The 27,872-nt window shown below is 41.7% G+C and overlaps 1 protein-coding gene across 4 annotated transcripts in view; it reads right to left on the reverse strand.

The window, feature by feature from the left end:
• LOC138738944 (interleukin-1 receptor accessory protein-like 1) overlaps window positions 1–27,872 on the reverse strand; it is a 1,251,110-nt gene that overhangs the window by 395,283 nt on the left and 827,955 nt on the right. For all 4 annotated transcript variants that reach the window (XM_069890175.1, XM_069890174.1, XM_069890172.1 and 1 more), the window contains one exon: window positions 11,958–12,032. In XM_069890175.1, coding sequence (XP_069746276.1) covers window positions 11,958–12,032 — 75 coding nt within the window. The remainder of the gene's footprint in view (window positions 1–11,957; window positions 12,033–27,872) is intronic.

Raw genomic sequence — 27,872 nt, forward strand, 5'->3', positions numbered from 1 at the left:
TGGGAAGAGGCACTCCAACTGAACTCGTCGCACAGAGTAGACAACCATCTGAAAATTGTTACAGAAGTAATTCTCCAAATTTCACCGTTTTTTTTTAAAACTTGGCTTGATTGGTTCTGAAGGAAGGTCTCCGATCCATGCAGCATCCGCCGTTTCTTTTTTTTTCCCTGAGTTCTGCAGCCTTCCACCAGAGTGAATCTCCTCACAGAATCTTCTTAGTTTCAGTTGATCACCTCTCTTTATTCCAAATTCCAGAAATCATTGGCAAAACTTAGATTTTCCTCAAAATCTTTTACCTCCCAGAAATTAATCCAGTGAATTACACGTCTTTTGATAAGAACAAATGATAAGAAAAACATTTCAGCTGTGGTCTCAGGAAAGCCGCATGGAGCTGAGGCAAGGTCTCCTCGCTCTGGAACTCCACCTTCTTTGCAATAATAACCAACAAATCCATTCATTTTTAAAGTTAGACCTACAGCAAGGTAACAGGCCATTTCGGCCTGAGAGCCCATGCCGCCCAATTGCGCCCAATTGAACTACACCCTCAGTACGTTTTGAAGGGTGGGAGGAAAGTGGATGCCCTGGGGAAAAACTTACGCAGACGCAGGGAGAACATACAAACTCCTTACAGAAAATGCAGGATTGAAACCCCAGTTCCAATCACTGGCATTATAACAGTGTTCTGCTAACTATACTACCCATCTTTTTAATATGACTTGTTGTGCCTGTATATTGTACGTGGGCACTTAAATCATTCTGAACACCAGTCAGTTGCTGCATGTTGTATTTACCTCTATGTCAGGTCATCCACTGCCTTTCCTACTTCCCTGCAACCCTTTCTCTCTTGCTCATGCATCAGATCCTCCCAGAATCACCAACCATCCATCGACTCCTGGGGATATTTATTAAAAGCACATCTCCAGGTCACGGTAGGACAGATATCACAAGGTCAGAATCAAATCTGGGTCATTGCAACTGTACAAAAAAAAAATTCTATTGAGCCAAGATACCAACCTCATTAGCTAATTCATTATAATTTAAATAACATTTTATTTCTCCCTTCTTCTTGCTAGTGTGGAAAACCTATTTCTCCACATTATACTTCACCTATTATCTTTTGCCTGTGCAATTCACCTAAGGATAATCATTTGCAGACTCCAGAACCTTCTGATTCACTTAAGACCCTAATATATAAGAGCAGAAATAGGCTCTTCAACACATTGAGTTGATCCATTTTCCCACATTTGTTTCCAATTTTCTTCCCATTTATAAAATAGTATTTTTTCTACTAAAGTGCACGACCGTACTCTTTCCGATATAATAATGAATTTGCCACTTCTCTAACCATTCTTCTAAACTTCCTGATACCCTTCGAAATCTGGCACATGGCTAGTGTTGTCCACAGTGAAGTCTGAAGCAAAATGTTAATTTAGTTCCTCCGCCATCTCCTCGTCTCCCATTATTATTTCTCCAGCATAATTTTCTAGTAGTCGTATATCTTACTCTCACCTCTCTTTATATACTTCCAACGCAAATTCATGCTTCCCCGACAACTCCTAATCTCCTGCAATAATCTTTCATTTGGTACCTGATTGAATGGTTTGAAAGATTCTAACATAAAACTGATGGCATTCAGTTTCAGTCATGGATTCAAGAGGCCAAGAGATGTGAATATGCCTTTGGCATTTCAAGGTCACATGTTGGTATTTGGTTCTAATTCTTGGAAAAATAAATACCCCTCCAATTGTTTTCCGATAATGTTGAGGATGGGTCACTTTGGGTCACTGGTCAAAAGTTCATTTGAGGTCCTGGAGTCTGAGAAATAAAAAAAAAACCTGGTTCTTCAGATACAATTTGATCTATCACACTGTTGCTTGGACTCTCCCTGATGGTTTTCAAAATGCTAGTAGTTTAAAGGCTGCATTCATAACGACAAGAATAAGAATGAAAAATGACTCCTCCTTAAAAAAAACATTGATTGGTTCACACATGAATCAGGAAAAGTGCCTGTTGCAAGTTACCAATGCACCTGATATCTCTTTCTCCACTGAAACTCTCATCAGAAAGTATTGATTGGGCAGACATGGGCAATTAAAATTCTGTGCAGGACAAGCACCTTCTGTATCACTCTTTGGCCTCAAAATTGTTTTGCATCTGGAAATGCACAGATAACCACCACTGGTTTTGAGTGGACCGCAGAGAAAAAAAATGCCCAGCAAGTAGATGTGAACAGTTGTTTGATGGACTGGAGGGAAATGCATGGTAATATCAGGGCTAATATTAGGAGTAAAACCTTTGATCGTGCATATTAGACAATATTCAGGGAATGGAACTGAAGGTAACAATCTTCGAGGAAGTCAGCAGGCTGGTGGAATGGACAAAATGGTGCCAGGTGAAATGCCAAAGTATTACATTTGGCCAAGAGAAGGAGGGAAGGTCAAAACAAAGTGGAAGGCATTAATCCCAGATGGAGGAATCGGAGGGTGAAATGTACATATGACAGGTCTGTTGAGAAAACAGTTATAAAATAATAAATCCTTGTATTTCTAAAAACAGTCTGTTGATGAGTTCGGAGTTTGGATGTGGCCGATGAGGCTAATGTGGATTGAGAGGAGTCTGCCGGAGCTGGGAAAGAAGGTTTTTCCATGGGTTGGGTGGGTATTGCAAGAAGAGATGCTTGGCTCTGGAAGAACCCCAAGTCTGCACTGACATCCTGGATCCTCAACCTGTACTCTGAACAGTCACATGCCTCATATTCTGACAGGTTGGTGTGAATATTGGATTTTTCCCCTACAGGCTTTGAGAACACCATTCTTTCATTTCTTCTGTTACCATGATGGAGCACACAGTCATGTTCCTGCTTCAGAGATCTGGTCTCATGCATTCAGATGCTGCGACCTGCACTCTGGGGTCAGTGATGTACAGCTTGAGTGAAACACGACAGGATGCAGATGCTGTGATTGCAGTGAAAGCACAGAAATGCTGGAGGAACTCAGCTGGTCTTTTCAGCATCTATAGGAGACAAAGATAACATCGCCGACCTTTCAGGCCTGAGCCCTTCTTCAAGGAAAAATCAGAAAAGGCAGAAGCAGGATAGATCCCAAAATGGGAGAGGAATCCTGACCAACAAAAGGTATTAATTGGACGTGATAAGGGACTAGGTAGAATTTATCATGTCTGTGTAAAAGGAGACAGGACACTTGATTCAGACTGGGAGATTGCTTGGTTGAGCACCTCGGCTCTGTCCGCCGTAATAGCAGAGATCTCCAAGTGGCCACCCATTTCAATTCCCCGTCCCATTCCTGTGCCAACATGTCTGACTATGGTTTCATCTCGTGCACTGCCAGACTGAGACCACCCGTAAACTGGAGGAACAACATCTCATCTTCTGACTGGGCATCCTCCAACATTAATATTGACTTCTCTGGCTTCTGTTAACCCCACCATCCCCCATCCCACCCCGTCGTTTCTCCATTCGCTGACTCTTTTTGCAGACATGATAAATTCTGCCAAGTCCCTTATCACATCCAATTAACACCTTTTGTAGGTCTGAATTCCTCTCCCATTGTTTTAATATCCTGCTTCTACCTTTTTTGATTTTCCCTTGAAGAAGGGCTCAGGCCCAAAACGTCAGCAATACATTTTTGTCTCCTATAGATGCTGAAAAGCTGAGTTCCTCCTGGATTTTGTGTTTTGAACTGTAAAACTTGAACCTGTGTGCTGGAAAAGTTGGCCAGAGTGGGCACCCTGATGTTTATTTAGACAACCAATGCATTTCCAGGATTTTGTACTAATCAGCGTTTGCTTTCAAAAGGAAGGGAATCTCCACGAGTGGCCACAGCTCCTCAGGAAGAATTTGACAATATTAAGAATCCATGCCTATCATGGTTTTCTCCAAAAGGCTGGCTCAGCTCTGCCTGCCCATCTGTTCTTAAGGAGCCCAGACTTGCAGGCTCAGTCTTCAGGTGTTCTGAAGGTTTGTTAGAGCACACTGCATTTCTCATTAATTTGCCTCCGAATCTCCTGGGTATTCTCATTGAACCAACACCAGAACTTTTTTAAGCAAATGCCTTATTGGTCTTACAGGGTGTGAGCTGCCTGTTTATGTGTGAGCTACTCATCTGGCTGGGTCTTTGAGGTGTTCAACATTGATCTTCCTGTGGCAGTACATGGCATTATTGATTTGATAAATAGAAGCAGAGAGTACAAGAGGAATGAAGTCTTGGTTAACTTCTAAAAGAAGCATGGTCCGCTGGGATTATCCAGTTTTCAGTGTTAGATTTTAGGAATAATGTGCAGCCTTGATAGAGCGTGCATGAGAGATTCTGAAAAATTAAAGAAAAACAATGAAGGGAATTGGTCATCTGCATAGAGTAGAGGATTGAAATGATCATGCCCCTCCTCCAAAAAGAAAGTGGAAGGTCAAAATTTAAAGATCCAAAACATCAAGTCCTTTGCTGAAGCGCTGATAATAATTCATTGTTGGCTGCCAGCGCCAAGAACTCAATGAAGGATAGGTTCTATAATTTACACCAAAGCAGACCCCTTTCCTCTCATTGGACCTGTCGTTGCAGTCAACAGATGCAAGGGTTTTGAAGCAGTGATCACTTTGAACTGTGTTTGGTTTGATGACAGCCAGAGATTGCAGGAATGGGATGTCCTTCAATTGTGCTTTACCTCAGAGCTGGGATGCAGTTCCTGCCCTTGTGAAGGGCACCATGGGAAGTGTGTAGTCTCCAGTGCAATTGCTTTACTCATTTAGCCCCAGGCAAAAGAACATTCAATATAATACATTCTCTCTGAAAGAACCATCTCAGTGGCCTCCTTCGCTGACTGCTCAACCTTGAAACCTGGAAAGTACCTGACCATTCTTACCCTGCTGCAGGTTAGAAGTTAAAGTTGCAGCAAGTTGCAACTTGTAATGGAGAACTCCTTCGAGAAGTACAGAAGTCTCCATTCTTAATGCTCATTCAGGTTGGAAACCGTAGGTAGATGTGGCCTTCAGATAGGAACCTCTCCTCTCTTTCAGCTTGATGAAATTCAAAGTGCATGGCTATCAGACTTGCACCAACTAACACCTTCTCTGGACTTCAACGAGCATAAAAAAAATCACCAAAAAGCAGCTGACAATCAGGAACCAAGGCACTATCTGTGATCCTTTTAAAAAGTGCTGGTGGGAAATTCTTTCTTCTGCTCAGTCTGCGCTTGATGTGCTCAGACAAAGGGGAGAGCATGAGTGGATGCTTTGAGCTTCAGTGGCAGGCTTGGCTTGTGGTCATTGCTGCATTCTGATTGTCCTTGTGACCTGCCCACACTTCAGCTGTGGCAATCCCAGACTCGATCCACGACAATATTTCTGAGGGCAACTGCAGCGGCGAGCTAAAATGAACATAATCGTTGGTCCAATGACTTGAAGACTGCTTTGCACTGTTCGCGCAGCTCACATTTTTGACTGATACCATCGAGTGCTCTTTCGTCATCTGCTAAGAATAGTTCAGTTCTGACAAAATTGACCAAAATGTGCAATTTATGTGGGCAGTATTTTAGAACAAGGTTCTATCTGGTGCTCAAATTTTCTATCGGTTACACATCAACCTCAGAGGTTTAAGTCGATAATCGAGGCATTTGGTGGGTACAAATATGTGATTCATTGCTCAATTTGTGGCATTTTAAATTCAAATGCCATGCTTGCCTTTCCAATCAAAAAGATCAGTGTATGTCATGAGGATTAAAGCAGCAAAACAGAGGTTGGCAACAAAAAAAAATCAACATTGGAGTTGAATTTCAATTTTACTATCCAAGTGCTTTTCTTTACTTGAGTGCACATGAATATTATTGGAGTGAAACAGAGTGCATTACCAGGATGTAACAGGTCTGATTTGATTCTTGTTTCAACAAGGTAGCAGGGCCCAACTCAAAAAGTGATGAAAACTCATTAAGTGTCAGGTGTCTCGGGTAAAGGGGCACGGACTCTATTTGCTAAGTCAGAGATAGAGCTTTGGTGAAGGTATTGATTTCCGATGCAGAAGATACAATATCCCTTAACAAGGAAATAATATTGCAATAAGACATTTTTCCATGGCAATTTTGCAGAACAATTGCAAACATACAATTGGGCAGGCAAGGGAAGAGATTGATTTTCCCATGTGCTTATTTTCTTGAATGGAATAAAACAGAGTGACATTTAAATTCAAAATGGAATGAATTTAACATTGACTCACACATTTGCACTCACCGAGAGCATAAATATAGATTTGTACCTCTTAAGTTGACGCATAACTGGTAAGAATTCAAGCACTGGAAATAGCTTCATTATAAAATGTTACCAAAATAAATTGCACATTTTGCCAACTAATGTAAAAGCAGCTCAGAATAGAGCTGTTCTAAGCCTTTGATGAAGGAGCACTTGACGTTATTAGTCAAAAACTTGAGCAGTGACAAGAAGTCCAAAAGTGGGCTTCAAATCATTATAGATCCATTATCTTCACGTTATCCTTTTCTACCGAAACTGCAGCTGTCACCACAAATTACAGATCCCACCCCCTACTGTATTGAAATAACATTTTCTGCTTGACAACCAAAAATGGGATGAGTTTATTTTCATTGTAAATTATTAAGTGGAGAATAAAAGCAAACAATTTCTCCATTCTAAAACAATGCTAGCTTTGTCCGGGATAGAGATGAGGTGATGCATGGGAGGGGTTGAGCGACACAGTATTTTTGCGAGTCCAGAAAGAATTTATTCACTTCTCCTGCCTGCACATTATGTGGGGATAAAACTGCTTTCTTCAGCTCCCCTCTGCATCCCTTTAAGCTTTGCTTGTAGCACCCAGGTAAATAGGTCAGAGCTGAAGTCTGAATCTGGCCAAAGTATTGGCCATTTTCAGATCATGATACTGAAACAGGCAGCCACATTCTGAAGGGCTATTCAAAACAGTTGCTCAAAGCTGATGACTTGAACAAATGACCAGAGTCAACCTATCGTTGGACCTGTTCCTGTTACTTCCGCGTGAAAGGCAAGTCATTGCAATATATTTGATCACTTCTGTGCCCAAAAACTGAAATTAACACATTCAACATGTCTGTTCCATTATCTCCTCAGAGCTAATTTAACCAAAGGATCTTTTAAAATTAATTTTACCATTGAACAAAATGTGACAGATGTGTGCTGGAAAGGCATAGCTCAGCTTAGAAACTACAGGCAACAAGTGAAATTCTCAATAAACTTATCCAATTTGCCGACATTTGCTATGTACTTATGGCAACTTTCAGAGAAACTATCAGGAAGTTCCAGGAACACCTCCTCAATTTCTATTTGTCCCTTTACCGATGACGATCTTGCAAGGAGTGGAGCTCTGTTCCTCAGTTCACGTGACAACAGGAACACTGCCAATCAGTCCTCCATATATGTGCTCTGCTCAGTTTATTGAAGGCCACTTCCATAATGGTAGGTGACATGCCAAGTTTGATATAATGATGCTGATTCTGTCATGACTGGGAAGGCAATAGTATTGGGAACTGATCTTGCACACATGCACACACAAGACTGTGTGATTATTGTATTGTGATTAATCTTTCCCAACATTATATCCTGTTGCATTCTCAGTGATTCCTTATATTTAGTGTCACGATACTGAAAAACAGGCAGAAAAATCAATCACTAATAAAGGCACAAATAAAAATGGAGGAGGTGTTCTTGGAACTTTCTGATAATTTCTCCAAACATTGCCATAAGTACATATCAAATGTTGGCAAATTGGATAAGAGTTTATTGAGGACTGAGCTGGTTGTCTGTTGTTTCTACGTTGAGCAATGCCCTTCCAGCACATGTCCGCCACATTTTTTTCCCTCACAAAATGGAAACCAGGAAGAGGGCAGCACAGTTAGCATGGTGGTTAGTGCAACGCTGCTACAGAGCCGGCGGTCGGGACCAGGGTTCAAATCCCGCGCTGTCTGTGAGGAGTTTATACAGTCCCCCTGTGTTTGCGTGGGTTTTTCCTGGGGGGATCTGCTTTCCTCCCACAGTTCAAAATGTATTGGGGATTGTAGGCCAATTGGGTGTAACTGGGCAAGCATGGCCTTGTGGGCCGAAAGAGCCTGTTACCATGCTTGTATATCTAAATTTTTAAAATTTAAATTTAGAAAATGATTCATGGTTTATGTCTCTTTGTAGAGTCAAAAGTGATGATTGTTAAGGCAGAAATTAATATTGTATAAACATTACCAAAATAACCCACACTTTGAATCCATTGAATTTTGGAACCTTAATCTGAGAGAATATCAATCCACGCATTCGAGAAAGTTTTTTTTATCAGGACCAGATAAATAGTTCACAATAACTCTGCAAATTTACCTGTGGGAAAGAGTGAGCTTTCCAGTTTTGTTTTTCATTGAGATTTGTTCCTAAATACTTTGTTTCAATCAGTTAACTAATTTGTGAAGATTAAGCAAATACCAGCAAACTAGCAGAGAATGCAGAGGAATTGGGTGTCAAATGTACTTACTTCAGTACAAGGAATCCCATATTTCACTGCACTTGCACTCACTCCAAAAGCTGGCAGCAGGTAACAGTGGCCAACAATACTTTCATTTCGATTACCACACAAAATCTGGGCCACTGGAATGGAATCATTGTCCGTCAGACGGCTTGGTTTTTTACTTTAGCTTTGAGCTCCACAATGAGATTCCAGTCCAGCCAGGTGCCTGTTCAAGCAGCCAGTCCTTGAAGTGGCCCGAGCTTCCCTCCACAGCCACCTGCTGCAACTTCCATCAACATGGCGCAGATGATCACAGTCCTCAGTAAAATTACAGTCAAAATAAATGTGCTCAGAAGAATACAAATATACCATCAGGCAACATCCTAAACTGAATGTATTAGCTGCATGAGAGATTTAAAAAAAAATCAGCGAGTGTCAAGTGGTAGCATCTATAATGCTTGCCAGAAATAATTTATTTTCTATTATTAAAAGACACTGACTACATAGAGCATGTGCTTTTGATCTCCTCTTGTCCTTTATATGTGATTTATTTTATTCTCTTGCTGTTTAGTTCCTTGCCACGGGGGTCCACTGCACTTTTATATATTATATATTAATAATTGATGTGTCTTTTTTGTGTCAACTGTAGGATTCATTTGTACTTCCTGCACATAAATATGTATTAAGCCAAACAAACAAAAAAAAACTCCAAATAAAGACATTAACAATGTGTTACTGAGAACTATGGGAGTCAGCACTCAATTGATTCCTCTCAGGCACGTTGCCCTAATTGAGATTGATAGAAATCTACAGTTTGATTTTATTATGACTGCCGAAGCAAAACTACTTTGCAAACAAAGAGTAGGAACTATTACAAAAGCTTCACTAATACAATGGTCTATTTTGAAGAGCACACAGTAAAAGGACAGGTACTTAACATGAGTGCGCTGGCAGAGAAAATATTCCCTTAAATTTTGTAACGCTGCAAGCTTTTGTTCCTTCTCAATGGAGCTGTCAAGATTGTGGATTTAGTCTGAGTTGGCAATGAGCGTGTGACATTATCTGCCACAATGCAAGAGGGTGTAAAATACTGAGTGCCGATTAAGCACTTCTAAATATTCCTGCTGAGAGAAGTCGGCAGCCCAGACAAGAGGCAAAAGTCTGGTGAAGTCGTAAATAAAGAGAAAGAAAGCAACTGCAATTTCAGGTATTTTCAAAACTCAGCAGTGAAAATAAAGATTTGACCACATTTTTATATTTACCTCCTGTTATCAAAGTATATAACAAAATCAGTTCCTTCACATCAGTAACACATCATGCTCAAATATATTGGCATCAGTTTGATGCCCTGAACCTTGGCAACAGTGGATAATTAGTTAATGTTCATCACTGAAATAGCATCCACAATCCAGGATTTATCGCAGTCTATGATTTAAGGATCAGGAGAGAGATTGGGTTTATCACAGTTTGAAATTAAAATATAATATGATTGCTTCAAACATCATCACATTTGGGAATTAGAATACTATTCCAGTTTGACCACAGGCTGGGATTAGATGTATAAACTGTTTTAGATGAGAATAATCAGTGATTCAGGTTGGGCATGTTTGGTTTGAAAGGAATCAAACAGATATGACTAAAGAGGAAGTACCAGCATTAAAATATCCCCTGATATTCTTTCTGCACTGCATATGAAAATTATTGAAACAATTAAAATCTTGGGGGTGAACTCTCTGCAGAGTATGACAAATGGAGTGTGTGCTATCATCAAGTTTAGTCATCTGCCCCAATCATCTCATCAATATAATTAGCTCAAAAGTAAAAGCAAAAAAATATGCATTGCAGGGAAGGATATTAAAGCCCGTCATGATTCTCAGCAGACATTCCTATTTTAAGAAACGTCTTGTTGGAGGAAACATATTGTTTGAATCACAGAACACCACAGCACCAAAAACAGGCCATTTAGCCCTTCTAGTCAGTGCCAAAACATCATTCTGCTAGTCCCACCGACCTGCACCCATTCCGTAACCCTCCAGACCTCTCCCATCCATGTATCTAACCAATTTATTCTTAAAACTTGAGTGATCCCCCATTTACCATGCTCGATGGCAGCTCACACTTTCACCACATTCTAAGTGAAGAAGTTCTCCCTAAACCTTTCTTTCACCCTAAAGCCATGTCCTCTTGCATTTATCTCTCCTAATCCAAGTGGAAAGAGCCTCCTTGCACTTACTCTGTTTATACCCTCATAATTTTGTAAACCTGTCAAATCTCCCCTCATTCTTCTACACTCCAAAGAATAAAATCCTAACCTGCTTAATCTTTCCCTGTAACTCAACTCTTGAAGACCCAGCAACATCCTAGTAAATCTTCTCTGCACTATTCAATCTTACTGATACCCTTCCTATAGTTTGGCGACCAGAACTGTATACAATACTTCAAACTTGGCCTCACCAATGTCTTAGACAACCTCACCACAACATCCCAACTCCTGTATTCAAAACTTTGTTTTTTTGAAGGCTAAGATGCCAAAAGCTTTCTTTACAGCCCTGTCTCCCTGTGACGCCACTTTCAGGGAATTAGGTATCGGTATTGCCAGATCCCTTTGTTCTTCTGCACTCCTCAGTGAACTACTCATTACTGTGTACATCCTACCTTGTCCTTCCAAAGTGCAGCACCTCACACTAGTCTGCATTAAACTCCATCTGTCATTTTCTGGCCCAGATCCCTCTGAAAGCTTTTAAAGTCTCCTTTGCTGTCTACAATGCCTCCAGTTTTAGTGTCATCGGCAAACCTACTGATCCAATTTACCACATTATCATCCAGGTCATTGATTATAGACAACAACCATGGTTCCAGCACCGATCCCCGAGGCACACCATTTATCACAGGCCTCCAGTCTGAGAAACAACTATCCATGACTATTCAGCCGAATCCAGTTAACAACCTTTCCACGCATACCTAGTGTCTGAACCTTCTGAACTAACCTCCCATATGGGACCCTGTTAAAGGCCTTACTGAAGTCCACATAGACAACATCCACAGCTTAATGAATGCGCTGTAACCTGGCATTTCCAAATACCAACATCCCGTTGAGTGTCTGCACTCTTGTACTAAATATAATCCATATCTAAAATGAAATGCAATACAAAGCAATCTCTAAATGGAATGCCAACCTAATTGGTGAGCAGCAAGATTGTAACTGTATCAGAGAAGGATCACTGCAGCAGAGAGGGTCAAGCAACTTAATATTATACTACATATAAAAGTGCAAACATATTTTCAGTGGTATTACTCAATATCTTCATAAATTCTGGCCACAAACAAGAAGTAGCCATGAGCCCAACTATTATATCTTTGCACAAGACAAATGGACATAAAAATTCACAAAAGAAACATCAGCAGGACCAATCGCTGAGCACAACAGAAACCTGAGGCACTCAACCGATGGCATGTATATGAAGGAAATCACTGACTTACCAAGCTGAGCCTCCACGGGGTTTAACCTGTTTTCTAAAGGATAGAGCAGCTTGGGTGCTTTGTCTGTTATTGGAGCTGCAAAAGAAAACAACCACACTGAGAGTAGTGAAATTAAACATTCACCAGTCACTTAAAACTGCATGGTGTGCATTCAGTGCATACATTAAGCAGTTAACTTTATTTTGTGCACTTGCAAGAAGCCTGGAGTCTAGTACTCCACAGTCAAGCTTTGCAGCTGGAGAAGATGACGGTAAAAGGCTTTCCCTACATGTCAAAACAGTACTAGGGTTCCTTCCTCAACAATCATTAACACTGGATTGCAACAAATATTGTGATGAGGTCAAGATTCAATTTGAATTGGATGAATGAAGAAAGCACAATGGAAAAGAGAGTGAGTCAAATTAAATGTGAGGAACATATACACGAGGAGGAGAAGGGGTGCAAAGTGAAGACTATTTCTTGCTCACATTCCATCAGTCAATTGATGAAATTGTAAAAAATTTCCAGCTCAGCATCCAACAAAATGGAACAAGGACTGAATTAAGATAAGATCAGTGTGGATAAAGATTCATGGGTGGAAATGTTATCTTTAACTGTGCTTACTTTTGAATTCTAAACCAAGAGTATAACTTTTAAATTTAGACGTAACAGGCCCATTCGGCCCACGAGCCCATGCTGCCCAATTACATCCAATTGACTTACACTCCCCAGTATATTTTGAAGGACAGGAGTAAACTGGAGTACTCAGAGGAAACTCAGGCAGACATGGGGAAAACGTACAAACTCCTTACAGACATTGCGGGATTTGAACTCCGGTCCCAATCGCTGGTGCTGTAACAGCTTTGCGCAATGCTAACCATGTCACCCTAAGTTCTGGAGAGAACAAGAATGCAAACACCCCTGATATAGATCTATGATGGAAATATTATATAATTGTGGGAGAGATAAAATTATGATTTCTTTCTTTTAACTGTTACCTCATACTTTCATTGCTCATAACTTGTTCTTCGAACCTCGACTCAATAAGATTTACCCAAACTCAGTTGGTTTAGGAGAGCCGCCCCTTGACACCAGCCCAGAATTAGTTGTCACCTGGACTGGCACAAAAGTCTACATAAAATATTCACTCAAGTGTAAGGCATTGTTTGTTATTGACCACGAAATGAATGGTGGCAACATTGTGAAAAACATTGAGATATTATAGTTTGTACTGTGGGTACTCAATGGTTGGAGGTGCGTGGATTTTATTTGATGCCGTAGGTGCATTAAAATGGGCAACAGTCCATTCAGCCCTTCGACCTCAAATTGCTAATAAATTAGATTGCACCACAACACCATTTGCGCAATGGGTGTAATAATCCATCATCTCTTACATCATTCAAGCATTCAGTTGAATTCTCTTGAAGGATTGGTTGTCAGTGGGAAGATTCTGGAAAACCAGAATTCTACCAATCAGTTACCAGACCTTTGGCTAACCAGAGAGAAAATATTCAAACTGGATGGACTGCATCCTTGGCTGCTGAAGGAAGCTGCAGAACCACAGTAAATGATTTGAAGACCAAAAGGCGCAATCTCGATTGACTGGAATAGTTCAGGAATTACGACACGTCCAGGAAAAAGGCTGGAGATATTTGGATTGATGTGAAATAATTGAGAGGTGATGTCATGGAGATGAATAAAACAATGAGGGGGTCCAACCAGAGGAAATGCTGCTCCCATTTGGTTGCAGGGTCAAGAACTAATCACAAAAGGTTTAAGCTTGCAAAAGGAGACGAGTTTTAAAAATGGAGTCCAAAAGCAAATTTCCTGGCAGGAATACCAAGTTGATTAAAATGTTGCTTTCAAAAGGGGACTTGTTCAGTTCTTCACAGAAAAAACAAACTGCAGACCAAACTGAGAGAAACAAAAAAAAAAAATCAGAGCCATTGCTCTTGAAAATAGTCTGCAGAGTTACCAAGAGTTGAATGGCCCCCTTTGCTGTTAACATTCTACAGGTCCATCATTTGTCAGAAGAACTGCTTCCTGCCATCACCCCAAATAACTTTGGACTGATTTTCAAGACTCCTGTTCAATCTCTTTTCGATTTCTGATTATTCAGGTTGCAACATGCGTGTGAGAAACATTGAGTTTGGGGGTTTATTGCTGCAGCATCACCTGTTGTGACAGGAAGCTGAATCAGGCAGGTAAATTGCACAACAAACCCAACATGCCAATGTCTGGCTGGTCTCCATTCTCGGACACACAAAAAAAAAACCCAAATTATTAAAATTCCAATGCACTGAGACTGAAAAATGAAATCAGAATAGATCTTAAGGTTAATTGGAACCAATGATGTGTTTACAAATGTTGCACCAAATCCCATTATTACCACAGGGTGATTGAATGGTGCATTGAAGGGCAGAGACCTTTCCTCCTTCATGCACCAGTCCAGCCAAGGGTTGTCAAGCTCCAGCTTGTGGGCCAGTTTGAGCCCTTGCCATCTGGCCCATGGTGCCCAAGCAAATATTTGCACTTGTAATTTATTTTTTTGTGAATTGGCTTGTCATGTTCAAAATTTGTGCAGATCTGGAAGAGCCTCTAGTTTGCTGACGGATAAATCCTAAATTTAAATCCCATGCCTTTTAGGAATCACAGTTTATAATAAGTATAATAAGAATAATGTAATCAGGCAGAAAACTTGTCCTGAACATCCCAGGAACATGCTTCCGTCCTGAAAAATGTTTTGATCTACTTTCTTTTTAAAAAAAATCTTAACTAATTACTTTTGTACTTGTAAAAAATTTTAAATAAAATATTTTAATCTATCATTTAATGCATTTCTTTGTTTGAGGACACTATTTTAAATGAATTCGGATCACATTTGTTTGTCAATGCAGCCAAGGCTTCATTTTCTGCAACTCAATCATTCCAGCAAGTTATAGGTCAACTTGCACTTCAAGTGTGAAGTGTTTGCCAATGCGCACTGAACTCCAATTGGAAAATGGGATCAAGTGAGGTCAATGAAATTAGCATGAGTCAAAGGGGAAAAAAATTGTCACTCATAGTGAGAAATAGAGCCAAAAAAACATTGAAAGCATGGCTCAGATTGTGTTTGTTTCTCACTTTTTATTTAAAAAAGGTATTTTCAGTGTTTTTCATTGAAAAGTGTTCAGGACAGTATCTTTTCTTATATTATTGCATGTTATTTATATTATAGTATATAGTATATTTTTCACAAAGTAAGAGGAGGTTCATTTAATCTAGACCAGTTCGCAAAGCAATCCCAGATTTCCTCCGACTTCCCTGCACCTATTCCAAGAACTCCATCCTGGTTCTCCTATCGCCCGCCTGCACACGGGCAATTTACAGAAGCTCAATTCGTCCGCCAACCAGTAAATCAAAATTAGGAAGCGAAACATTCAGAAATGTGAAACAAAGAGCAGAAAGTGCTGGAAACATTCAGCTAGGCAAAGAGACGACACTTCAGGCCTTCAACCTTTTGTCAGATTTTGGAAAGAGAGAAAACAGTCACAGAGAAGGTAGGAGAGGGATGGAATGGCATGAGGTAATATCTCTAACAGAATTATATCAAGTTAAACAAGAAAATCTGCAGATGCTGGCGTCAACTTCCTGAAACTTACTCTAGATTCTGGATGACCCGCTGAGTTTCTCCAGCACATTGCAGAAATATTCTTAAAATGGGGGTTGTCAACCCATCATGTTTCTTTGTCAGTGTTATGTGTTGCTAACAGCAAGGCAGATGTCACTGAAAGGGGAAGAAGCATAAGTGGACCCTTCTGATGCAGAGAGAAAGGAAACATTCTCTGAAGTTGGAGAATTCCACGTCCAATCTGGGAAGCTACAACATTTCCCCCCCGCCTCCTCAAGGAAGAGGAGATGTTGGTGATCAAACTTGCATTTGCCATCTGTGCAGCAGATTGTTAAAAAAAATATATACTTTATTCACAATAAATAATTTAAAATACAATAAAAACTGTTCAAGACTTTTAACATCCATAGTGTCAATCATATCGATACATTATCACCACTGAACCTTTTACATTCCTCTCTGAATACCCTGTTACCACCACTGTGGCATGTTGTCTCTGCTGTCCCCTCAGACTCAGCTCCTCAGTACCTGGTAATGGGAGGGCGCTTCCCCATAACGCCCTCACATTGGCTGAACCAAGCTTCAGCACGTACTCCTGCAGCATGGAATGTGCCAGTCAGCAGCATTCCCTCACCGACATCTCAATATGTTGAAAGACCAACTGATTTCAGGCAGACCAAAGGGCACCTTTCACTGAGTTGATGGACGACCAGCAGTTCTGGATGTTGGACTCAGAGTTGTCCCCAGGAACAGTCCATGGATTAGAGAGACCTCTGTCATGCTGCCACTGGGGAAGAACGTGACAAAGCCTCCTACATCCTTCTTCAGACACCTTTTGTGAAACTACCTTCAGCAGAGAGGAAGCGAACAGTCTCCACTCCATGGCAATGTGCGTGGAGGGTGATGTTCCAGTTGTGCAACAAGGATCTATCTCACTGCAAGGGCACCTCTCACCACCAAGTCTTGATGCTTATTTGTGAGTCCTGCCGATGAGGCAGATGACCCGGAAGGTTTGCTCAGGAGACCATCCCACCAGGCCCATCGAGTCCTCATCTCTCAGTTTTTCTGCAGGATGCTCCATGCTGATGATTCCCTGATAGCCTTGTGGTCAAGGGTGTTGTCCTGGAAAAACTTTTCCATGAAGGATAGGTGGTGTGGCAAAGTCCAGCTAACTGGAATATAATGGGGCTAGGCCTATCTTTTGCAGCACCTGGAACAGGTAGGACCTTAGCACATAGCAACAATTGGTGGCCTCATACTTTGGTTCCACGCACAGCCTGATGCAGCTACACATGAAGGTGTTCATCAGGATGAGGGCCACGTTGGGTACACCCTTCCCCTCATTTTCTAGCAACTTGTACATGGCGCTCCTTCAAACCCTATCCATTTTGGAGTCCCAAATCTTAAAACAGCTAGGGCAGAGATGTGGGGGATGGGAGGCACCTACAACAGAAGCAAGAGCACCTTGCACCTGATGACCAGGTTCCTCCCCATTATCGAGAGGGAGCGCCACACCCACAGTCCAAATTTCTGGTGACATTTGTGATCTGCTCCAATCAATTCTTGTGCATGCCAAGCCCCTGCAAACCAGATCCCCAGCACCTTTAGGTAGTCAGAACTGACTGTGAATGAGATGGTGGACCAGTCGGGCCAGTCCCCAAAGAGTATTACCTCACTCTTATGGTTTACCCTGGCACCTGATGCGTGCTCAAAATGCCCATGTGCTGGTCATATATAACCATATAACAATTACAACACAGAAACAGGCCATCTCCATCCTTCTAGTCTACACAGAACGAAGTACATTCCTCTAGTCCCACCTACCTGCACCTTGCCAATAACCCTCCCATCCATATACCTATTCAATTTTTCCTTAAATGACAAAATGGACCCTGCTGCCACTACTTCTCCCAGAACCTCATTCCACACCACTCTCTGAGTGAAGAAGTTCCCCCTCATGTTACTTCTAAACTTTTGCCTCTTAACTTTCAACTCATGACCTCTTGTACCCTCAAGGGAAAAAGCCCATCCACATCAACTCTATCTATCCCCCTCTAAATACCTCTATCAAATCCCCTCTCAACATCTACACTCCAAGAAATAAAGACTTAATCTTCACAATCTTTCTTTGTAATCTAGATTCTGAAACCCAGGAAACATTTTCATAAATCTTCTGTGCACTCTCTCTAACTTGTTGAAATCTTTCCTATAATTTGTGACCATAATTGCACACAATATTCCAAATTTGGCCTCACCAAGGCCTTGAATAGTCTCAACATCACCTCCTAGCTCCTGTATTCTATGCTTTGATTTACAAAGGCCAGCATACTAAAAGCCATCTTCACCACCCTATCCACATGAGATTCTACCTTCAGGGAACAATGCAGCATTATTCCTAGATTTTCCTGCTCCACTGCATTCTCAATGCCCTCTCATTTACTACACATGTCCTGTTTTAATTATTCCTTCCAAAATGAAGCACTTTACACTTCTCAGCATTAAGCTACATCTGCCATCTTTCAGCCCACTCTTCAAAGCAGTCCAAACCCTTTTGCAATCTTTGAAAGCCTTCTTCATTATCCACAATTCCACCAATTTTAGTATCATCCACATATTTACTAATCAAATTTACCTCCCCATCATCCAGATCATTAATGTCAATGACAAAATGCAAGGGACCCAGTGCACATCACTTGTTACCGGCCTCCAGCCTGACAGTCATCCACTACGACTCCAGACTGATCGTGCATCCAAACAGAAGTCAGTGACATTGTCCATATACAGTAAGGCCTTAACTGGAGTGCCCCCACTGCTTGGCAACATCACTCCTCTTATGCCCTCATCCTTCCTGATGGATTTGGCAAGGGGGCCTTTGCAGCACACAACTGAGCCTGGAGACAGTGGGCAGCCTTGCCTGACTCCAGACTTGATGGCAAGATATCTGTTTCTCACTCATTGATTTGGACTACACAACAGATGTCTGTGTAGAGCAGTTTAATCCAATTGTGGATTCCCTCCCCAAAGCCCATTTTGGAGAGCACATCCATCACGTACGTGTGTGATATCCAGTTGAAAGCTTTTTCCTGGACTAAGCTGCAGGAAGCCGACGGTATTCCTGAGCAGCATGAGCCTGACAGAGATCTACCTGCCGTAACAGTGCAGGTCAGGGCTGAGTGGATCACCTGTCCCAGAACAGACTTGGCTCATTTGGCAATGGCCTTGGACAGGATTTTGTAGTCCTCATTCAGCAATTAAATGGGTCTCCAATTCCTGATACCTTCTTTTTGAAGATGAGGCTGATAATGTCCTTCCTCATGGAGTCTGACATGCTTCCTGCCAGGAGCATAACGTTGTATACTTCCAGAAGGTCCGGCCCCACCAAGTCCCCCAGAGTAATTGGCTGATCCAGACATTCCCTCTTGCTGTCATCCAAGACCTTCATGATAAAAGACAGGAGGATTTGGGAGGTCATTCTGTCTGCAGCCTTAGTATCATATAGACTGGTATAGAAGGATGTGCCGATCCTCTAAATGCCCGTTTGCTAGGATGTGACTGAACCGTCCTCTTCCTTAAGGCTGTAGATCTCAGAGCTCCCTTTGTCAACCTTTTGGAAGAAGAAACATCTCATCCTGCTCCATTGTGTGGACTCTGGATTGGAAGTTGATCTTGGAGAACTCAGAGGTGAATAGCAAGGCTTGCCGGCTCTTCACCTCTCAGAGTCCCTCCTTTACATCCACCCCTCTCGAATGAAGGAGGAGGGATTTCTGCAGATCAGTCTGGAGTTCCTGCTGCCTCTGTTTTGGACTCTGAACATCTTTGAGGATAAAGAACATCTTGATGTTCTCCTTGGTCATTTCCCATCAGGTCGCTGCAAAGTCAAAAAAGGGTTTCCCAGTTCTCTAACAATTGTACTCCTTCTTTAGTTAACCTATATTCTCTCGGATGGTCAACTTCACATTCAGCTTCCATGCCCCCCGCCTACCTTTTGGTCCTCTTGTACATGGACAGCAGCTGCGAAGGAAGCAGTGGTCAGAGGGGAATACCGGCGTGATGTCGGTGGTTCTGACCATGATGGCTGACACCAAGATAAGTCTATCCGGGACTGGCTTGAGCCATCTGATCTTAACCAGGTGGGCTGTGACTGTGCTCCCTCTGCAGCGTTGCTGAAGGGATCCTTTACCGTGTCCATCAGCAGACTGGAGGAGCAGTCCAGTCTGCTGTGGGCCCTACCAGATCGTCCAGCCGCCTCGAAGATGGAGTTGAAGTCACCAACCAGAACGACTGTCCTGTACTTCGCCAACAATGGTGGGAGCTTCTGGAAGACAGCCAACCTTTTACTCCACTCAAGTGAGGCTTATTCATTGATTAGCTGGAGCGGGGTGTCATGGTACTTCAGGTCTACTGCAAGGAAACATTTCACCCTGCCCAATTCTGGAGATTACAGATTAAAAAAAGAGTGGGATTGAGGTGGGGGCAATATAATGGAAAGCAACTGGAAATTTTGAGCTACTAAGTGTAGAGGTTCCACAGATTAGTCACTCAGTCCACAATACTGGGCTTCCGGTTGGTTGCTAGTTTGCTCAGTAAATGTCCTTCTCAACCTGCCCTACCACCTTCACGACACTGAATGCAGGCATGAGACTTGCTCTTACATCTCCTACACAATAATGTCTTTTGTCTCAATGCAATAGTGACAGTAGAAAAGTGAAACTTACCAACCAAAAAGTGAGCAAGAAATTATAAAAGCAGATAATGAAAGATGTTTGATGGTTAAGAGCTGTAAAGACAAAACTGAGGTATATCAAAGAAATCAAAGAATTGTTGAAAATAGGTTCAGGAGAAGGCCATTTGGCCCTTTGAATCGCAACACCATTCAATACGACTCTGCTGCTCACACGATTCCAGTACCCTCCTCCAAATTTCTCTCCATCCACCTTGATTCCTCTCCCCATAAGGCCCACATCCAACTCCCTTTTCAATATATCCGACAACTTGGTCTCAATAACTTTCTGTGGCAGGGATGTTCCACAGTCCAAAACTCTCTGAGTAAAAAGCTTTCTCCTTATCTCAGCTCAACACGGTTTACCCTTATCCTTGGACCTGTCCTGAACTTCACCAACATTGGGAGCATCCATCCTTCATCTAACCTGTCTAATCCTGTTAGAATTTTCTTTGCCTCAATGAGATCCTCTCTTATTTTTTTCCGACTTCCAAGGAGTACACGCTGATATATCCAATCTTTTATCAGACAACAGTCCTGCCACCGCAGGAATCAGCCAGGTGAAATTTTGCTGAACACCCTCGATTACAAGAATCTGAACGGGAAATCAAAACGCTGATATATAGGTCAATTTGGATCTCAAAGAATGGTGGAAGAGTCTCCAGGACTGAATAATGCAGCTGAAAAATTAATACATAACGAATAATTTACTTTTAATACTGAGAGCATTCACTTGATATCATGACCTGCTTTTGTTTAAAGTAGGTTTTTCTTTTATTTCACTGTTTAATTATTTGAGGAAGAGGTCATCATTTTTCTTTTTCTGATGCTTTTCAACTGCCTGGTTTCTGAAATATGTTTCCCACACTTCAGTTTTTACAAATTTCTTTCAGCAGATCAAATTGTCATCTCCACAGAAAATGCCACTTCATTTTAATTGCAAGATTGCTTTTATGAATTCCAAATTGCAGAACCTCGTGTTAGCACCTCGAGCTTTCTAGTTAGCATCCACACCATCTGTCACTGCTTACAATCACTCTAAAATGCACAGTGCCTTCTTCAACCTCCATTTGGAAACTTGATTCTCATGCAAGATTCTATCATTAAAAGAGAAGTGGATAATACTGGACAATGAATGCTGTAGAGATATTCTGCCTATTAAAAATGGCATTTGGCACCTGAAGAACGCGATGCATGGTCATTAAAGCCAAAGGAAAAATAATTTTTCTGATTATCTACTTTCTATTCCCATTATTCACACAAACCTTTCTGCTGATAAAGCTGGATGTTTAAAGTGTAGGGAGGAGACCAATCATTTTGGAATAGACTCCCTGCCTGTACCAATCAAAATGAATTCGTTTTTAAAATCTCCATCATCCTCTGCTCTTTTCCCTGAAACATATAATGGGTTCTGCCGGCGAGGATGATCTCCTCCATTTTCATTTTGACATTTGCAGTCTTTTTTTGTCACCATTTGTAATTGATAATCCCTAATTTCAAACTGTTCAACCGAGACACATACTCCTCCTCCATATGATCTCTTACCATCATTGATAATTTTTCCACAACTCTTCTCTGTGCAGCGCTTAAAATCTCCCCACAACTTCACAAAGGAACTGGACTCTGATTTCTCTCGGGGTTGAGGCAGCTCAGGAATAATTATCACTAAAATTGCCATTAACCAAGAAGTAGCTCAGACCTTTTTCAGCCCTGGACCTCCAGATGCATCTACCATATTCCTGGTTTTGCTTCACTATTATCCAGGCACTTTTGATCTGCTGCTCAGCGGTGACCTTTCACCAGTTACCTTTGTTGTTGGTGAAGTACTCTCTTTCAATTGAGAGCAAGTCTGAGTACATAACGGTAATCTTAACCAGGAGGGCAAGTCAACTCCAATCCAAGCAATTATAATGATCCTTAGTTGTTGCATTTTCTTGTCCGTGAACCAATCTACCATTCAAGCTGCTCAGAAGCTCCAAGGTTGGGCTTCATCTGAACAAGTTAGTCATTGAATTCCTGCAGAAAATCCAGGCACAATGCACACACGGAACTCCCATTGGTTACCTGGTAACTGAAGCCTACAATGGTGACCTTTTGTTTCTTCCCCGGGTGGCTTCCACTTGTTGGCATTTCAATGTGGGACTCACGAGGGCAGCCCGAAGATCTGCTGCTTTCTGGAAGATGCCTGTTCATAACTGCCTCAAATTCAGCCAAAGAAATACACCCATGGAAATGATTTTTTTGTGTGTGTGACCGCATTGGATAGAGCATTCACACTTTTGAACCTGAGATTTGATGTTTTACAGGCAACCTCTTGGGCTGAAGCCTTCAGTTGAGCCATGCGTGAAGAGAGGATAAGATAGTGCGTGGCCAGTGGATGCATCTAGGGTCTGTCTGGAATGTCAACTCTGGGAGGAGTAATTTGTTTCTCTTGGCTTGTTACATTTTTTTTTAACTTTTCTTTTGAGGGGCATCTGCTGCATCACACCTAGAAATACTGATTAGAGTATCGTCATCGCCTGCTCCACTCACTGCAGATCAATTTCTTGACAGCTCCCAAAAATTAGCAGAACAACACATATTAGAATCTCTATAGAGATCAAAGATGGTTCAGGAATTTATATGCTCCAGCTCGGCGTACATTGCTCAGATAGTTGTGGGGTAGCACAGTCAGAATAGTGGTTAAGGCAATGCTATTACAGTGTCAGTGATTGGGACTGGGGTTCTAATCCTGCACTGTCTGTAAGGAGTTTGTACCTTCTTCTCATGCCTGCATGGGGTTTCCTCTGGCTGCTTCGGTTTCCTCCCACTCTTCGAAATGTACCGGGGGTTGTTGGTCAATTGGGTGGCACGGGCTCATGGGCAAAGTGCCTATTACTGTGCTGGTTGTCTAATGAGATATTAAACATTGTAAAGGGGAATCCTAATTTCTATTTTATATTCTTAAAGCAAGCTCGATGAAATCTACTAGGTGGCATGGTTAGCGAGGTGGTTAGTGCAACACCTTTACAGCATCAGCGATCGGGACAGGGGTTCGAATTCCATGCTGTCTGTGTGTACATTCTCCAGTGTCTGCATGGGTTTTCTCTGGGGGCTCCAGTTTCCTCCCACCATTCAAAGCGCACTGGGAGTGTAGGTTAATGGGGTGTAAATTGGGCAGTTTATTTTAAATATAATACAGTCTAGGCTAATTTTTATCACTGCTGTTTGGTACGTAACAATCCATCATCTGACAGTACATATGCAACCAGCCACAAAAGCATTTCTCCAGAAACGTTTTGATCACCACTTCAGCATTGTTGAAGCTAATGACGGATCAGCCCTGATCTTATTAAATGGCAGAGAAGGTTTGAGGGGGGGAAATGGTCTATTCCTGATCATTTTTCTCTGTTCTTACATTTTTTTCCTCAATTCAAGAGATAGATGTTTCTGACGTTGTGCAAGAAATCCATTGCAAATGGAAGATTTGAAAAGCAAGTCACTGCAATATTTATTGCTGTCATAGCATGAGACTTGCGCAACATAGAAACAGGCCCATCAGCCCAACTTGCCCATACTGGCCAAGTAGTCAACCTGAACTTGTCCCATTTGGTTCATCACCCTCTGAGCCTTTCCAATCCATGTACTCATATTCCACAAATCTGACGTTTCAGAGTTCTCTTTCTCAAACAAAAAAAAAACCAGAGGCGCCCAGTCAGGTTATTGAGGCCATGCACATCCCGTTCAAACATTCCCTCCAACACGTCCGAAACCCCCACCCTAATTTCTCTGCCACCAACTCGGACAAGGAGTAACTTACAGCACCCAATTAACCTGCCAATGACATCTTTGGGATGCAGCTCCAGGGGAAAATGCAGTCACAGGGATAACATACAAACTTTGCTCACATCATATGCGGATTCAGGATTGATCCAAGGTGCTGGTACAAGACAGTAACAGGTTAATTGATGGCTCCCCCCATGCCACTTATCTGTATTTTTTCATGTTCTAAATCAATAAGGATAAAACATTCTTTTTATTGGTTTCATTTTAACATGATCCCTTCTGAAACACATTGATAGAGGAACATAGATAGTTCGTCACATTTTCAGCGAATCACATTTGTCTTTCATGGCTGTTCATGTTCCATAAATGGGATCAATTTCAATTCATGGTATTGACACTATAAAACAATGCCCACAATCTCAAATAAAGGTTTTATGTTCACTGCATCCTTATTCCTTCACAATCAACGTTAGAAATTCCGAGATTGATAGATTTGTGATACCGGTAGCTCGTGCTGGATGCATCTTTTATACAGACAGCCTCTGTAACCCTCAGTAAACACTTTTGCATCCCATTGACCAAGTGGCTTTGAGTTTTCCAATTTCAGGTAACATCCAGCCGAATCTGCTTCCACGTTTTCAGTCTCTCCTCTCCCTCAGCCATTCCAGTGCTCGCTTTTCTCCTCCATCCCACAGCCTCAGTGGTCTCCTCCTCTGTCTTTCTCCCCAGTGCACCTCTGCCACAATCCAGTATTCAATGACCTCTTGACCCTTGCCTCCGTTTTATGTTTGCCACATCTTACTCCTACATTTTTCGGGAGATCGTGTCCCAACCCAAAACACTGACTCCACACGTATGCTGCCAGACCAGTCAAGTCCCCTCAGCTTCTCATTGATCTGCAGTCTCTGCTCAAAGAGTAAAATCCTCACTGAGTTGGCAGGTTCAAAACAATAATGCACCAATAATCATGTACAACAAACACACTTTTATTTAAGGCTGCTTTGCAAAGAAATTAAAAGAAATTAATTGTGATAATGGTTGAACTGTGGAGCAAAGAAACCTATCTTGGACCACAGATTGCATAATTCAATTCAAAAGGTTATTTGCCAGAAATAAAAAAAAACTAAAGCAGAATGAATCATCATTTCAATTTGCAGAGCAACATCAAATCTTGCAGCTACGAACATAATTCCCATATATTCATGAAATTATATGCGCAGATCCTGAAATTTTTGAGTAGCTGCAAATTCGACATTACAATTTCCCGAACACTGCAGGTTCCCTCATGACAAGTCCTTAAATTAGTATTTTACTGCCCTTGTTTCAGACTCTGAAAGCATTCAAGGATGAACCCAATTTATATACACACACACACACACACACACACACACACACACACACACACACACAATGATACCTGTTATTTATTTTTTGAACAGGAAACAAATCATTTTTATTAAAATTTGCTTATTGGACACTGATTTGCAATTTGAAAAAGCGTCTGCCCGACAGTACTAAAAAACACTGAACTGACATTTGAGCTGACTGTCAGCAGTGAATATATTATGATACTGGGTGGATATGTAGATAAATCTGAATTATGAGACAGGTGGTGATAAAACTGAAAACCATTAGAGCAGCGAGCCCCTGACTAATATGACTTGCAGAAACCCAATTAAAATGCAAAGGCCAATTATACTGCTTCCACCATCAGCTCGTTTTCGGCTGGTATCTAGCACGAGAAATGATTGCCTTGTGAACATTGACGGGCAAATTCAAAGAACCTTGTTAGCCATACTGCTTCTCTGTTCGATACTTTGTATCTGCAAGCAAAGAGTCATTTTTCGTGTGGAATAACTCAAGTCTTTTTGTTTGTCCAACTGTATTGGATGAAAATGTTTGAACAGCATTTAAAAGTTCAAATTAATCCAGAAACAAATATTTTCTTTAAAGCAAAAATAATTTAATATGACCAAATATTCTCAAATTTCTGTCACTTTTACCATGCTGGAGTTTTTCATTTTAGTCGGCCTTATAAAGTGTTATTTGCTCTGTGAATTCATCTCCAGAGTCGACATAGTTTGTTCCTGGATTGAGACCTTGCTACAGTGGGCATTTGAAGCATAAAGTTCTAAGTGTTCCCACTTTGATGGGAACTTCATTCCTGGAATGGGGGTGGGCATGGTGATGCTTTCTTGTTTCATGTGCATGTGTGGACAGTAGAAATTCAGAGGAAATGGAATTACTGTCCAAGCACTCATTCACTTTCATGATTAAAAGAGAAAACAATTGAGAAAATGTTCAGTGCACCTGATCATGGACAGACCAGCTGGTGAGATGGAAAACATTTGCAGCAATGACAACATCACATTTAAAAAAAAAAGACAACATTTAATTCAATTTTTAAATTTAGACGTAATTTAGGGTGACACGGTTGGCATAGAAGTTAGCGCAACGCCTTTACAGCACCAGCGATCAGGACCAGGGTTCGAATCCCGCGCTGTAAGGAGTTTTTATGTTCTCCCCAAGTCGCATGGGTTTTTCCCGGGGGCTCCAGTTTTCTCCCACCGTTTGAACCATACTGGGGCTGTAGTTTAATTGGGTGGCATGGACTCGTGGGCCAAAGTAGCCTGTTACCATGCTGTAATAGGCCAATTCGGCCTGATGAGTCCATGCCACTCAATCTACACCCCATTAACCTACATCCCAGTAAGGTTTTTTGAAGGGTGCGAGGAAACCGAGCCCCAGGAAAAAATCCGCGCAGACACAGGGTGATCACTGACGTTGTAAAGGCGTTGCGCTAACCACTACACCAACCGTACCACATCTTTCAGTGACAGAAAATAATCTGTTCTTCACCATAATGGCTTTAGTGTCATATGCCTCTATAAATGTATTAAATTAAGCTTGTAATCTAATTACCTTTGACAATTTTTTAATAACAAGTTGCACAGAGCTCAATAAATATTGCTTTTGAGGCAATTTAGAGATCAACAATTATCCAAAGCACACATTTTCTTTGGAGAAAAATCCGACGAGGTGCCCTCGTAGGTCCTCCTACACAACTGCTATTGACGGTGCAAAAATGTGGTGGTCACAGACATCCATTTTGGTTCAAGACCTCACATTGAGGCAACTGGGGCTCAGGCATCAGGCTGGTGGCCAACCTCTCACGAGAGCTGGCTTTGGTGGCCGCCATGTTGGCTGATGGCCAACCTCTCTTGAGAGCTGGCCTTGATGGCCACCTTGCTGGATGGTGTCCAATGTCTAGCGAGAGTTGGGCTTAGTGGCCACCATATTGGCTGGTGTCCAACCTCTCACGAAAGCCGGCCTTGGTGGCCAACCCCTTGTGAGAGCTGACCTTCATGACTGCCATGAAGGTTGGTGGCCAACCCCTCATGAAAGCTGGCCTGGTAGCCACCATGATGGCTGGTGGCCAACCCCTTGTGAGAGCTGACCTTGGTGGCTGCCATGATGGCTGGTGGCCAACACCTCATGAGAGCTGGCCTTGTGGCCACCATGTTGAGATATTTCACCAAATTTTAACTCCATATGTCCCGTTCTTTTCAGATTCTGTTGCTCAATATTCTGACAATTAGACAGATGCTAGCGCCCTGTAGAGTCTGCAGGGTGCTCATGGTCTGCAGCATCAGAGAGAATGATAAGGATTTGGTGATAAAGAAAGGAAGGAAATCGATTGTTTTACTCTTCATTATCATAGGTTGGACAATTCCCCAACATACGTCCTTTCCAAGATACAACGAGATATCCATAATGGAACATGGATGTAGGTCGGAGAGTACCTGTAAAACAAGCCATTTCTGTGAATTTATATTTACAA

Source organism: Narcine bancroftii, chromosome 7, assembly GCF_036971445.1.
Source record: "Narcine bancroftii isolate sNarBan1 chromosome 7, sNarBan1.hap1, whole genome shotgun sequence".
NCBI lineage: Eukaryota > Metazoa > Chordata > Chondrichthyes > Torpediniformes > Narcinidae > Narcine > Narcine bancroftii.